We start from the raw sequence: 14,261 nt of genomic DNA, 5'->3' as shown, positions 1-14,261 counted from the left end.
TTTTTATTATCTTTTCTTCTTAATCTCTCTTGATCTGGTCTCTCCTTTGTTACCCTTGTTCAGTCCTATTTGTTTGATATCCCCGTCGCTTTTTCTACTTCCTCCCCTCGATCTTTTCTTTCCGTCTTTTCATCTCTATCTTGACTTTTCTGGCATTCCATCACTCACTCACTCCATCCCCAGTCTCCCGGTCTCTCGTGTCCTGTCCTCCTTTCATCATCTCTCCTCTCTGCTTTTCCTCTCATCCACCGGGAGAGACTAATTAGTATATGGCACTTTGTCATCTTCCCATCTTGTCTTATCACACACACATACACACCAGGGAAAAGAATGTGTCTGGTACTCTAATTTTAGATGTCTGACAACCAGATATTGTGCCAATCTCTCCTTCGACAGGAGGAGGATGTCTAGTGGACAGACTGAAGGGCTGCAGGTTGAGATGATGAGGCTGAGGTTGTTTTTTTTTTTTTACAGCTGTGGGTGAAACTGAGGTTGAGGTTTAAAGTTCAGGTGAAGGTGTGGGTGGGTTTCACATTGAGGCCGGGATGTCGTGGTTGAGGATGGATCATGTAGAGGATGGTGAATAAGAGTCACGAGGCTCCGGTTGATGTAAAAGCAAGGTTTGAGGTTAAATATAGGATTAAGTGTCAAGCTTGTGTAAAGGTTAAAGTTGGGTTGAGGTTGATGATTAAATGAAACTGCAACTGAAGTTAAAATTTGGGTTGACTTTTGAAACGAGAATATGGTTGAAGCTCAGGTCACAGTTGATGTTTGAGATGATGTTGGGGTTATACAGCAAAGAAGCAAAGTACAATTATTACATTTGAATCAATCAGAGATGCCTTGATCTACTTTGGTGGCTCTCTCCAGATTCAACTGCGATGAGGCTGATTAAAGACGAGGCCCGGATCGACATTGAGGATGGCGTTGAAGGTTAAACTGTTATTTGGGATTTATGTTGAGGACTTAAGTGAGTTTTGGGCACACACACACTGCAGTTGAGCTGTGAGAAGCTCTTATAGGTGGGGAACCACAGCAAGACCACCCATGAGAGGAAAAGTGAGCTCACACTTACCTACAAACACACACACACACAAAGAGAATTGTATTTCTTTTGGGGTGTTAACTTCCACTAATTGAAAAACAACACACACTCCTAGTTGATCACATTGTTTTATGCAACCCACACTCTTATGTACATGCTATGCCCTGTTGTATTTAGTCGTATGTGTCTAAAGGATTATTTTTCAAACATGCAGATTTCCAGTCTTGTCTCATCTGTGTGGCACGAAGAGTCCCCGTCAAAGAGAGACCTGCGATGCCCTCGTATGAGAGCTTCACCACGCGCCAGGACCTTCAAGGTAGGACTGGAGGGGAAGGTTTTACTGTTAAAAGGTTGTGTGATCAATGTATCAATGTAGTGGTTTGCTGATATACAATGATGTCATCCACTTCTCATGCAATGAGTATGATATAGGTGAAAACATTTTCAGGTCAGGTTTGAGGTCAGAAGTCAGGAGCTGTTTGGATTGTTGGTGTCTTGCTCTAAGACACTCCAGCAAGGTGCATATTTGCAGATAGGTTACGTTAGTTACAGTTAGAGCTGCACCGATTAGTCTATTAATCAAATAGTTGATTGACAGAAAATTAATCACCAACTATTTTCGTAATTGATTTGTCATTTTTAAGAAAGAAAAAATGCCAAAATTCTCTGTTTTTCTGGTTTCTTTAGTCTTCTGTGATAGTAAACTGAACATCTTTGGATTGTTGACTGTTGGTTGGGACAAAACAAGACATTTTAGGACATGGCCTTGGGCTTTGGGAAGACATATTTCACGCTATTCTGACAGTTTATAGACCAAACAACTAATTGATTAATCGAGAAAATTGTCAACAGATCATTCGATGACGAAAATAACCGTTAGTTGCAGCCCTCGTTACTGTATTACCCTACTGCAGGCAAACGTCTAAAACACGACTGCTAATATTGTTTCCGTCCTCCACCTGTCCAGGTAAGATCACGTCCCTGGACACCAGTCTGCTGCGGGCGTCCATGAAGCCGGGCTGGGAGGACCTGGTCCGCCGCTGCATCCAGAGGTTTCACCTGCAGAATGACGGGGAGATGTCCTTCGCCAAGAAACATCAGCAAGAGGGTAAATAAGACGAGTCAGACGTCACCCTGCGGTCTGCGACTGATTAACTAAATCTGATGGAGGCTTTTTCAGCTTTATATGTTTTCTTTACTATTAAAAACCTCTTTGTTTTCATTCGGTAGCTGAAAACACTACAGTGTGCTGCTAGCCGCTAAGCAGGTTCAGTGTGGGGCTGATTAGGTCTAGTGCTGTTGAATTTCTTTGAGGATTCAGTGGCAGGAGAAGGATAATGTGCCTAATGTCCATACTGGAAATGTTCCAGTTTTCACTGAGTCTGTAGCATTATATGAATGATCAAAAATGCTTTTCTGGGAATTTGTTTATAGGAAGCGTAACATATTCTGTTTTGCTTAGTGGTTTTCAATCATGTGCTATCATCACGATGATGACATTTTTCTCCGAGTGTAATTTGTCATTTTCTCTCCGTTGCTGTCTGTGTGTCTTACAGTGTTGAGGAGCGGCCATGCGCTCAGCCCTCTGTACCGGTTCTCCCTGTCCAACGGCACCATCGTCTCGGCTCATACCAAGAGCAAACTGGTCCGATCTCCGGCCACTAACGAACCACAGCTCTACATGTCCCTGCACATCCTGCAGAGGTATCAGCCACACCGTCTCTGCCTCTGTCTTTGTCTTTTAAGATTAATTAAATACGTTTCCTATCTAACTCTTAATCATCACATCCATTGTGCATCATCAGTTCTTCCCTGGATGGTCTCAAACCTTTCTCTCATGTCTTCTTTGGCCCAGTTGTTTCCTGTTGTGTCTGTAAATTCTAACAAAAACTAAATAAGAGCCTCACTAGACAAGAAACATGTTTGCTCTGAGCTGAGTCTTGTGCTTCCTTGAAATTAATTGTATTTAATTCAAGATCGTTACAGTAAAGTTAACGGACAAAAATATGCAAATAAGCAAAAATACACTTGTTCAATCTCGGCTTTAAACCCAAAGTTAGTCTGCAACAAAGAACAGAAACATTGTATGGTCAAAGGCGATAAATATTCTACAGTACAGCAACAGCAGAGAAAGCTACTTACGTTTCCACTAATTCCTAGATGCAAATCTTTGTTTGAGGAGTCAAATTATACGATTTCTTGGTAATAATTATCCAATTTGGCCCTGTAGCTGCACTGTAACGCATCCCTGTTTCTCTCTGTACCTCTTTAAAATCATCTTGAGAAACGTAAGACACAATGATCTTAATTACACATTTAGAGATTCATCTTTTACAGCATGTCTTCCCCCTCTTCTCTCTGCTGTCAGATCACATGTTCTCGCTCAGTCTTTGTGGTTTCCTCTTGATTTAGACAAAGAAGTGTGGTGAAGGGGGGGGGGGGGGGGGGGGCGCACTGTAATGTGGATTAGGAACAAAGAGTCTTATTCAGAACCGTCGCCATATGTATTGACAAAACTGACACAAGCGCTACCAGCCAGTCCAGTCTAACAGTACCTCCATCCCTCCCTCCCTCCCTCCCTCCCACCACGACCAACATCCAGCCGTTGGTATGACCGTTCAGAGTCAGGAATTGGACAGCGGTCAGGAAACAATGCCAGGACTGTTACCCGGGGCATTCAGGGATCAACGGCAAGAACTTGGCCTTTTTACTTCCACAAGTTTCACATTCAAAATTATCGCTCCAGCGTTCAGCACAATGAGAGCTTTGTGCGTTCGGTGTGGGGCCGAGGCCGATCCATGTTTTAAAGCGCTCTCTCTGTTACAGCTTCAGGCCTTGTTACAACTTTGTTTTCTCAGTTGTGTACACTGTTTCAGAGCTGCAAACTGGTTTACTTCATGACATGACTGATCGACGCTGAGTGAAAGGCGGTTATTTAACTTCTACGTTGCGTGTTCTTTTTAAAATCTAAAATGATATTCAGGACTTTTGATAAACATTTACTGAAATTCACCAGTTAGAAAACCACTGCTTATTATAATACTTGTTATCATTTTTTTAATAAACTCACTTTTGAATCGGCGAATATCAGAGTTTCAAAAATTAAACACTTTAAAAATCAGTTATTGAACTGAGTCTGAGCTTTGAGCTTGAAGAAATTGAAAACAGTTTGAGAAAAATATCTTCACTCAAAGTCCACTTACTCGCTTATTTTGAGCATTTTTTTTCCTTTTGTCAAAATCAAAAACTGTATAATAAAAATCCTGGAGAATTAGGCATGATATATATATGGTATAGCAATATATACATACAGTTTAATTGGTTTATATCATGGCCAGTGAGAATTCTCAATATCTGATTGGTCGGCAGGTGTCCATTAATCTCACATATATTCACAATTAGAGAGACCAGATTTAGACATTTATCTATGAAATTCCTATTTTTAGCGTGTTATAAAACACAATCATTCATTCATCATCTGTCACAAACAGGCAATGTTTTGACCCTGCGAGGTCTTTATCAGGAAGATGAGTCACATTACAAAAGGCAAAGTTTATAAATGCACTAAACTGATGACATCATGCTGACATCATGATCAACCACTCAAGCAAGCAATATAAATAAACAGTTTCAATATGACACACTAATGTCAAAAAACAAAAAGTTGTAAAAATAGTTGCCAAAGAAATCACTAAAAATAATACATAGATATAATTTAAATATATTTGAAAAAAAAAATTTACATTGAAGGAAAAATTCCCCATTAACGAAGGATATATATAAACTGTAGTAACAAAATGACTATAAGTGGTTTAATATCTTTTTGTTATGGATTCTGCTTCACTTAAATCATTTTTTGCCTCCATATCATCCATATTACAATTGTTGAACTTGACAGCTTACATAGGCTTTATCCCCTATATAGTGAATTGTGTTGTCACACATTATTTACTCAGGGAATAATTACTAACTAAGGTGTTTACTAACAACACCTTATTCAAACTTCACACATTTACACATATCACACATTCTGTCTGTGTGCAACCTGCACTCCACTGGCTCGGGACTGATTCTTATGTCTGCTTTCATTTCCTTGCAGGGAGGGCGGCATGACCCCAGACATAACTGGCGGCCAGGGCATGGCCAAGCCGATGACCCCGACCAGCGTGAGCGGTCCCTCTCCTTCCCCTGACGGCAGTGTCACCAGCAACACCCACCACTCCTCCACAGCCACCAGCACCCCTGGGCGTGGTTTTGGGTGCCAGGGTTCCATGACGGGCCGGGCGCCCACGCCTCAGGGAAACAGCCATGTACTCAAGCTGGGCAGCCCCTCGGCCCAGGGAAGCCCCAGCGTCACCTCAAGGGCCCAGGGTGCCATGTTATCTCCTCGTCATCGCCACAGCCCCGGTATAGCGGCTGGCAGCAGCAGCTGTAGCAGCCCTCACCTCCCCCAACATCCCCCTGGTTCTTTCTCTCCTGCGGCCGGCCTCCACTCGCCGGCGTCCGTATGCAGCAGCACAGGAAACAGCCAGGGGTTCAGCACCAACTCCCTTAGTGCACTGCAGGCCCTCAGCCAGGGCCACAGGGTTTCCCAGGGACTCAGCGAGGGGCAGCATCCAGAGTCACCTGACAGAAAACCCGATGGCCTTCAGAGCCCTCTTCACAGCAGCAGCACTGGTAGCCAACTAGCCAAGGACAATCCCAGTTTAGAGGCTGACTTATTTGGAACTTTTGGGGAGCAGCAAGACTTGTTGTCATCCCAGAGCCAGGAGGGTGATCAGGGGCAGGGGAAAGACGGGGACCCCGACAGCTTTGGAGGTAATGGAAGCCTGGGGGAGCTTGGCGACGCCTCAAACCGCCTTCTTAACACCAAAGGGCACACCAAGTTGCTCCAGCTCCTCACCACCAAGTTAGAACCCCCTGATCCCTGCTCACCACCCGGGTCCCTGGGGGACGATCAGGACTGTAAGGACCTGGTTGGGATAGGGGGTGTCGGTGGGGCTGGTTTAGGGGCCGGGCATAACAACCACTCCACCTCGTTAAAGGAGAAACATAAAATTCTCCACAGGTTGCTGCAGAACAGCACCTCACCTGTGGAGCTGGCCAAGCTAACAGCCGAAGCTACCGGAAAAGACCCCATCGGTCCCGAGTCGGCCGCCGGGGACAACATGGCCGCCCTGGGCGAACTCACCGCAAAACAGGAGCCGGGGAGCCCCAAAAAGAAAGACAACGCGTTGCTTCGCTATCTGTTGGATAAGGACGATAACGGCATCCCGGATAAAACCATCAAAATGGAGCCGAGCGACGGACCAAAGCTGTCCAACATCAAGACAGAGAAACAGGATCCAGGTTTCAACATGGCGGACCAGGTCAGTGATGAGAATTACGATGTTGTTGACAGTGATAGTCATGGTTCAACTCTGTCTCCTAGAAATAATGTCATACATAACTAAAGTGCAACAGCAAATATGTTTTTGCTAGAAACGTGATGCTGCTGAATCAAGTTTTCTCTCAACAAAATGAGAAAATGTTAATTAACGTAATTAACAAGTTGCAAAAACGTTGATACTGAACGTATAATTGAATCTCTGCTATGGTGTCAAGATATCAAAATGCTACAGAGACATTAGATCCAGTGGTAAAATATCAAAGAGCTGCACAGATCATTGGCGTTATTTGGATAAACTGACCACATATTGGGAATCTAAATGGTTACTTTCTCTCCATTTATTTCACCATCGCTTTAAAAAGAAATCCAACCCTCAAATAAAATTTTCAAGACTTCATGCACTATTTTAAAAAATCAGTATGGTTAAATATTTGAGTTTCAAAGCACCTAAAAGTGAGCTGGAGGGAAAGTTTTAAATTTGTAGGCACTATAACAAAGTCAAACATTGAAGGTTGTGGTTTAATACCTTTTTATTGAATCACAACCTTTCTAATTGATTATAGAACCTAACTAGGTTTACTGTTTGCAACTAAATCAATACACAGCAGTTTTTAGTAAAAGCTTAATTCAATTCCTCAAGTGGTGGCGTCAATCTGAAAATGAGATGACGAGATATTGATGTGTTATGCAAAAACTGTTTAACTTTGTCGAATGAAAGTTTATCTGGGAGATTTTGGACTCGTGACACTGACGTGACGCAATCAGCTACATACAGACGTTTAAGTCAGCGATATGTCCTTTCTCTCACAAACTCAAAAGTCAAGTTACTGAAATGAATGCCAATTTGAAACAGCTTACATAATATCTTAAAGTGTTCGATATGAGATTTGTTATTATCGGATGCAGGTTTTCCAAACGGGATCCAGATCCAAAATGTAACTGACTATCGGTTCCCAAGCCTACAAACACCATATCCTCAACATAACATGTACATTTCTTAGTAAAAATCATTTATCTCCCAGTATAACTGAGGCTGATGGGATTTCCATCTGTAGTTTTACAGCTTTCCTGTCACAAACTGCGACTTAAATTTCAAAAAGGCTCACGGTCGCTACATGGAAAGTCACATAAAGTCATTTATATTCATCCTTCGGGGACTGTTAACGTCGTTACCAAATTTAACGGCTTAAAATTTGTTCTGGTAGTATCTGGCACGTCATGCGGGGAAGACAAATTAAGCAACACATGACGGGAACTTTGTCATCCGAGGGAATAAAAAAAAAAATGCTCCAGGAAACTGTCCACTTAACAGACTCGCATAAGGATGTATGTAACAGCTCCTATAAACACCTTCCAGTGAGAAGCACAGTAGCCGCTTGGCTGACGCTCGTCGTTTTGGTTCTGTCGTATATTTGTTGGCTTCCACTTCAGGCAGCCGATGGCAGGCTGTCAGGAGTTAGTACACACCCTGAAACACAAGACACTTGGGAAAGGGAGGCAGAGGAGTACTGTAAGGGCTTTAGCATGTGTGTGTGTGTGTGTGTGTGTGTGTGTGTGTGTGAGAGAGGGGGGGGAGAAAAGGGAAACCGAGAGTGTTTTCGACTGAGAACTTCCAATACAACATCAGGTTTTTTTGTGGCTGTGAGTTACAGTGAGAGCATTAATGTCCTGTATGTGAGTTCTGTTTGCATGGCTTATAGCGTAGTGTGTTAGCGTGTGCTCGTGTACACGACCGCATGTTTGTCTGTGTTGTACTGTGTATGTACATGTGTGTACACAGCTCCCACAAGAGTAAAAGATGATGTCTGGCACAAGTCTATAGACAGCCTGTGTTTATACAGCCACTTCCTTGGGCTTTCATCACCTGATGTGTGTATGTGTGTGTGTTAGAGAGAGAGGAAGAGAAACAGAGAGAGAGAGAAGGCTTCTGACAATACTGTATATAGAAAAAACATGAATTTGAGAAGGTAAAGAGTGAGGAGGGAGATGGAGTGTAGAAGGAAGATCTATCCTCCGCAGAGAAAAGTGAGCAGCAGAGAGTTGCAGAAACACTATAAAAGAGAGGAGGATGATGAGAAGGCTTAAACAGAAGGAGCTGGGAGTAGAAGAGAGGAAGAGGAGGTGAATAAACTTCAGTGGTCCCCCAAGCTGAATTAACATTCAAGGTGAAACGAAACAGTGAAGGACTCAAACATATAGAACAAGCATTATACAGCAATTATTTCTAGTTTTGTAGCTACAAAAACTTACTTTTAGTGGTATGGACATGCAGATAGTTTGGTTTTATTTGTCTTCTGAGAGCTCTGCCTCCACCCAAATGATGTGAATGAGGTTTGGTTTGTGAGGCTTTTAGCACCACAGTTACTCTGGAAGTGAACAGCTCCATAAATCACAACAAGGTCTGTGGGTTATCCAAAGAAAAATAAGTGAAAGAAGAAGTTGGATTTGTTCTGTGATCCTCCCAACATGAGTCGAACACGGGTCAACTGCTGCCCACCTTGGCGGACGTGCATCTACTATGGATGTAAATTGAGCTGATGATGGTATTTGAGGTCATGTAACTTACTCCCAGAAAAAGAGAGAAATTCTATGGTTTGGCGGGGAAGTATATGTTACTGCACAGCAGGCTGGAGTCTCAGTGAACAATCATGTTATAGCCCTCTCTCCCCACGTATTTCCTGTCCAGTTCGCTATCGTAAGCCGGCCAATAAAGGAACAAAATGGCTACAAAAGAAAACAGCAAAGTGTAGCCAGTTTAGAGTTGTTGTTGTGGATTTAAAGTGCGAGTGCGGTTACATTGACATAGTTGGAGTTAGTTCCAGGAGAGGGCTGGAGGAAGAGGGCTGAGGTTCAGAAATGTGGCAGCCGTGGAGACGAAGGTCACCCGACCAAAGGTCGCAGAGGCCGCTGCCGGAGGGGAGGAAAACCATTCAGAGGCTGTCATCATGGGTCGGGATTATAGTTTGTACGATCAGGTGAGGTTTTGGTGCTTTTTTTTTTGACGTATGTTCAACCCATTGAAGGAGGAGCATAACGGGAAAGAGAAAGACAAAACAAAAAAAAAACAATGTAGCTGACAAACAGAAAGTCAACACGTCTCTAGAGAGCGTAGGTATGCTTTTATGTGTTTGTGTTCCTGTGTGCATGCACAGATCAAATGACACTCTATATAGCGGCTTTTGTGCACAATTACAATACATGGAAATAAGATTAGAATTAAATTAGCGTTTGTGTACGACCGTGCACATACATTTCATAGTGTGTACATGTTTCTACACTTTCTCTGGTGGCCAGATGGAGATGTCTCTAACACTGTGTATTATTTATGTATTATGAATGCTCTGACCTTACTGAGCATCACTTTATGTTATATATCAAGCTTGTACATGCAGTTTCCACACTAATAGAGCAGGATAAAGAGCATTACTTACCGTATTACCCATCCTAAAAACTAAGCTAACTAGCTAAGGACTATATGACATTTAGAATTTGCATTATGTTAAACACATTTTAAAAACTGATATCCATATCCTCTCTGATATTCTCTGCCAATCTTAAAATGTTTTACTCGAGTAGGGAAGAAGGGAAGAGGTGTAAAAACTTTTTCTCTGTTCCTCTTTACAGTGAAATTTAGTCGGTTTGTTGCATTTAGTGTGAAAGCTGTTAGCTAACTGTTACTGTATCAGACATAATACTTGAATCTGTGTAACATGATGATGTTCAGTAAGCACTCGCTGTTACTGTACTTTAAGTTTACACTCACAAGTATAAAGCACAAGCAAGACTCAGCTGAGGTGTTTCCACGCCGCCAGGGCTAACGTTAGCTTTTACTGCTATCTCAAGCTGTGCTCCTTGTGCTCGCACTTTCCTCGTATGACAAAGTTTAATCCAGTTAAAGATACAGGAACGGATCCAGAAACACACAAGCAAATGGTAGCTCTGCAGTAGCGACGTTGTAGGATCTTAATAGCCGACAAAAACTGGATTTTGAAATGTTTGGGGGAACATGCCCCTCGTCATCTATGTTGTGTTCATTATGTGCGTGTGTGTGTGTGTGTGTGTGTGTGTGTGCGCGCGCTCTGGCTAAACAGAGCTGTAACTGTGTGTCTTACTGTACATCACACATGACCTCATTAGCGATGGCAGTTTATTTTTAGCTCCTCCTCTATTCATCAGCCAAACGGCCTGAGGAAACCGTGTGTGTGTGCATGTGTGTGTGTGTGTGTGTGTGTGTGTGTGGGTTAAATTACACTGCAATACTGAGGGGGGGTTTCAGTTTCTTTCAAAGTTGTCATCAGAAGTGAATATCAGCTTTCACATCATTTTATGAATGTTTAGTTTCACATTTTGTGGTTTTTTTGTCTCACTCTACATCAGTTTCTGCTTTTGTACTTTTATTGCATATTTTACATGATAAAACGTTAGGAAAGCAAATCTTGTTGAAACACTCTTGTACTAAAGATGTTTCTGATGTTTCTATCTGAACTGAAAGCTTCCAGGATTCTTTGTTCAGTTCAATCATCTTATAATCTTTCCATCAAAAACTGCTTTAAAGGCCAAGATTTTCTCTAACAGTAAAATAGAAAGTTCTGTCTGGTTGTGATGGTGCTTTATGTGCTTTAAAAAATCTTTGACGTGTATGGATTTGTGTTTATAAGAAACATATGGTGTTGAAGTCATACGCAGTGCTATGCCTGGATCAAAACTTTTAGGGAAACCATGAAACCCACATTTTCAAAAATTAAAAAATTGGATTTCTAGAAATGGATTTCAGCAGACAAGACTTTAAATGCTATTGAAACAGGACATTTCCACAGATACTATCTTTACTATCTGTCCTCTAAATCCTGTTTCTTCCTTTTCTTGGCTGATTTCAGACCAGTGAGCTGGATGACCTGCTGGAGGACTTGCAGAATGGCAGCCAGCCGCAGCTGTTCCCCGGCCAGCCGCCATCCAGGGGTACAGCTTCCTCTTCATCCTCCTCTTCTGTGCTGCCTGGCTCCTCTGTGGACAAACAGACCATCATGAGCGACATCCTGCAGATGACGGACAGCAGCAGCAGCAGCAGCCCTCCCAACCAGCACCGAACCTTCCCTCCCATCGGCCCCGCAGGTACGTCCGTGTCCAGCGTCTGGAGAGAGAATTTGATGATTTCTGGCTCTTAAAAATGTTTAAAATGGAACAAAATCCTTTTATCTTCCCAGCAGGCTTTAATGGTGTCAGGCCAAACCAGCCGGTCCGAGGCGCTCCAGTCAGGAGCATGTCTCTGGACGGCAGTATGGGCCCCAACCCCAACGCCGCCAGGCCCTTCCCTCCTCAGCACAGGAACAACAGCCCCTACCCTTTACTGCAACAGCACCAAAGCATGATGGGAACTCACACAAGCATGGCTAACCAGGCTGCAATGGCCAACGCAGGTGAGGACGGACAAGAAGTAGCTCTGCAGCATCCTGCTCACAAATATCGTGTTGTAATTCTGGTGCAGTTTTTAGAATAAATACATGATCTTTTATGTATTTCTGGCTGCACAGCAGTTTAGGTCACATGTTTTATTTCCAAGAGAAATGTTTTTATTGTAAGAAATCAAACATGGAGTTTTATTGAAGGCAGATGTAAATAGTCAAATCCAAGTGGATCACTAGAAAAATACATAATTAGATAATACATAACATATTTAATTCTGCTCTCCCATTACCAGGCATGTTGAGTAGTGGGCCAGTGCGGGGCTCAATGCAGCAGGGTTGGGGCCCCCAGGGGCCTATAGGGGGCGCTCCGGGGCCAGTGATGGGTCAAGGGGTCGGTCCCGGTCGCATGATCCCCAACATGAACGCTTCTCTTCCCATGAGAGGCAACGGTCCGCCTGGATCCAGAGCCATGGTCAATATACAGATGATGGGCAACGGTGAGAGGAACATGATGATGATGATGAAGATAGATGGATACATTAATGACATTTTGTTCACATTTTGTTTAATATTCCTCTTTCTTGCATTTGACCAATCAGAGATGGAAATGACAAACCCCACCTACCCTCAGCAGCACGCACCACCTAATCAGACCGCTCCGTGGCCAGACAGAATGATGATGGATCACTATGGAAACCAAAACAGGTAGGGGACCCGTTTATTTCCATAGTTTTGCGTATATACATGGATGTATTAAGAGAGCTGGATACAGTCCCACCGTCGGTCTTGCTGCTAGTTTCGCGGCACTACAGCGAAAAAATCCCGTATAGCCTAAAAAGGTTTTTACCACCATTATAAAAGAGACGTCTGTAAAACTTTAGACAGGACAACTTGAACTGCAAACGGGGTCAATTATTACTCCTCGTATTGTGAATTATTAATCCATGAAGGTTTTGTATTTGTAAAGTTTTTCCAAAGCCAAGAAAAGTGATTTTTAAAGAGCATGACATCATCCAAATGTAAAGTCTATGGGCCAATTGGGAACGCATGGGCCCAACCCAGCCAGAGAAACACTAATGAGCATGTGCAGTAGACCGCACAAGGCGAAGTTACCTTGGAAGCTAGAAAACTTGGACTCCGGTATCCAGTTCTTATAATATAAACACACAAAACTGTGACACTGAAATGTCTTTTCAGGCCACCGTACGGCGTCCCACAAGAGGACAGGATGGGGTGCTGCAACACGGGGCCCGAGGGCCCGCCGGACGAAGGAGCCCTGCTCAACCAGCTGTGCTCAGTGCTGAAAGACTACGAGGGTCTGGAGGAGATCGACAAGATGCTGGGAATCCCCACGCTGGCTGGACAGGTGAGCACCTTCAAGCTGACCTTACCAAAGACCTGGCTGGTGGATAGCAAATAATTATTTTAGAAAATGTATTTTTGTAGACTATTCATGGACTTTCCCCCTTTTTTTAATCATATTATTAAGTGCATTTTATGTATATTATTAAATGTATGGTGTATTATTAAGTTTTTATGCCTTTTTAAGGAGCATTTTAGAAATAAAATCGTAAGAAAAAACAGACAGAGTCGACTCAAGTTGATTTTTTTTTTTATATTGTTGAGGAGGCAATAAAAGATCAAAAGTTTATGAACTGATTTGTATTGCCTTATTTGTTTATTTATTTATTTATATACAGATATATATATATATATATATACATACAGTACCAGTCAAAAGTTTGGACGTCCCTTCCCAGTCCCTTGAATGAGAGAGTGTGGATTTGGGATGTAAAATCTGAATAGTTAAGTTGAGAAAACCAGAATAATAAAATATTTGTATATCTTTAGTATTAGTGTAATTGTTATATACTGAGATGTTATACTGCAGTTTTGTTAATACTGATCATTTACATATAAAACAACAGAGGAAACGAGGGTAAATGTTGAGGATAAACTCTACATATGCAGATTTACAACTTGGAAATAATTTTCATATCCCATCTCCTCTCCTTCAGGGCCCTATGTCAGACCAGGACCAGTACCTCGGCTCCGCTGACCCAGCAGCCGGTATGAAGCCTCCCCTGTACAGCCAACACTATGGCGGTCAGCCAGGCTATGGCGGCCTGCCTCCAGACGGCGGGTACCACGGACCCTCTATGGGTGGCCATATGGGGCCGCAGAGAATGCCACACGCCGGCTACCCGCCAATGATGAGGATGCCTGGGGGTGTAGGGCCCAGACCAGCCGGGATGAGGCCGGGGGGGCCTAACCCCGTGGTCCCCCCACAGCCTAACAACCTGAGGCTCCAGCTGCAGCACAGACTCCAGGCCCAGCTGGTACGTGGCTCAGTCACACACAGAACGTGACAAAGTAATATTCATTGGTGTGCCCTAACATAATACTGTAGGTGGTGCTGGAT

General features: G+C 43.1%; 1 protein-coding gene across 4 annotated transcripts in view; it reads left to right on the top strand.

Moving 5' to 3' along the window:
- Positions 1 to 14,261, top strand: part of LOC137194609 (nuclear receptor coactivator 2-like) — a 66,446-nt gene that overhangs the window by 39,221 nt on the left and 12,964 nt on the right. For 3 of the 4 annotated variants that reach the window (XM_067606677.1, XM_067606680.1, XM_067606678.1), the window contains 10 exons: positions 1,260 to 1,361; positions 2,013 to 2,153; positions 2,602 to 2,749; positions 5,145 to 6,414; positions 11,312 to 11,546; positions 11,639 to 11,851; positions 12,133 to 12,336; positions 12,439 to 12,544; positions 13,037 to 13,205; positions 13,858 to 14,178. In XM_067606677.1, the coding sequence (XP_067462778.1) occupies positions 1,260 to 1,361; positions 2,013 to 2,153; positions 2,602 to 2,749; positions 5,145 to 6,414; positions 11,312 to 11,546; positions 11,639 to 11,851; positions 12,133 to 12,336; positions 12,439 to 12,544; positions 13,037 to 13,205; positions 13,858 to 14,178 (2,909 nt within the window). The remainder of the gene's footprint in view (positions 1 to 1,259; positions 1,362 to 2,012; positions 2,154 to 2,601; positions 2,750 to 5,144; positions 6,415 to 11,311; positions 11,547 to 11,638; positions 11,852 to 12,132; positions 12,337 to 12,438; positions 12,545 to 13,036; positions 13,206 to 13,857; positions 14,179 to 14,261) is intronic. The other variant, XM_067606679.1, reaches the window with a different exon arrangement.

Source organism: Thunnus thynnus, chromosome 12 (genome assembly GCF_963924715.1).
Source record: "Thunnus thynnus chromosome 12, fThuThy2.1, whole genome shotgun sequence".
Taxonomy (NCBI): domain Eukaryota; kingdom Metazoa; phylum Chordata; class Actinopteri; order Scombriformes; family Scombridae; genus Thunnus; species Thunnus thynnus.
Note: the sequence above shows the minus strand (reverse complement) of the source record. Positions and strands in the feature narration are given on the sequence as shown.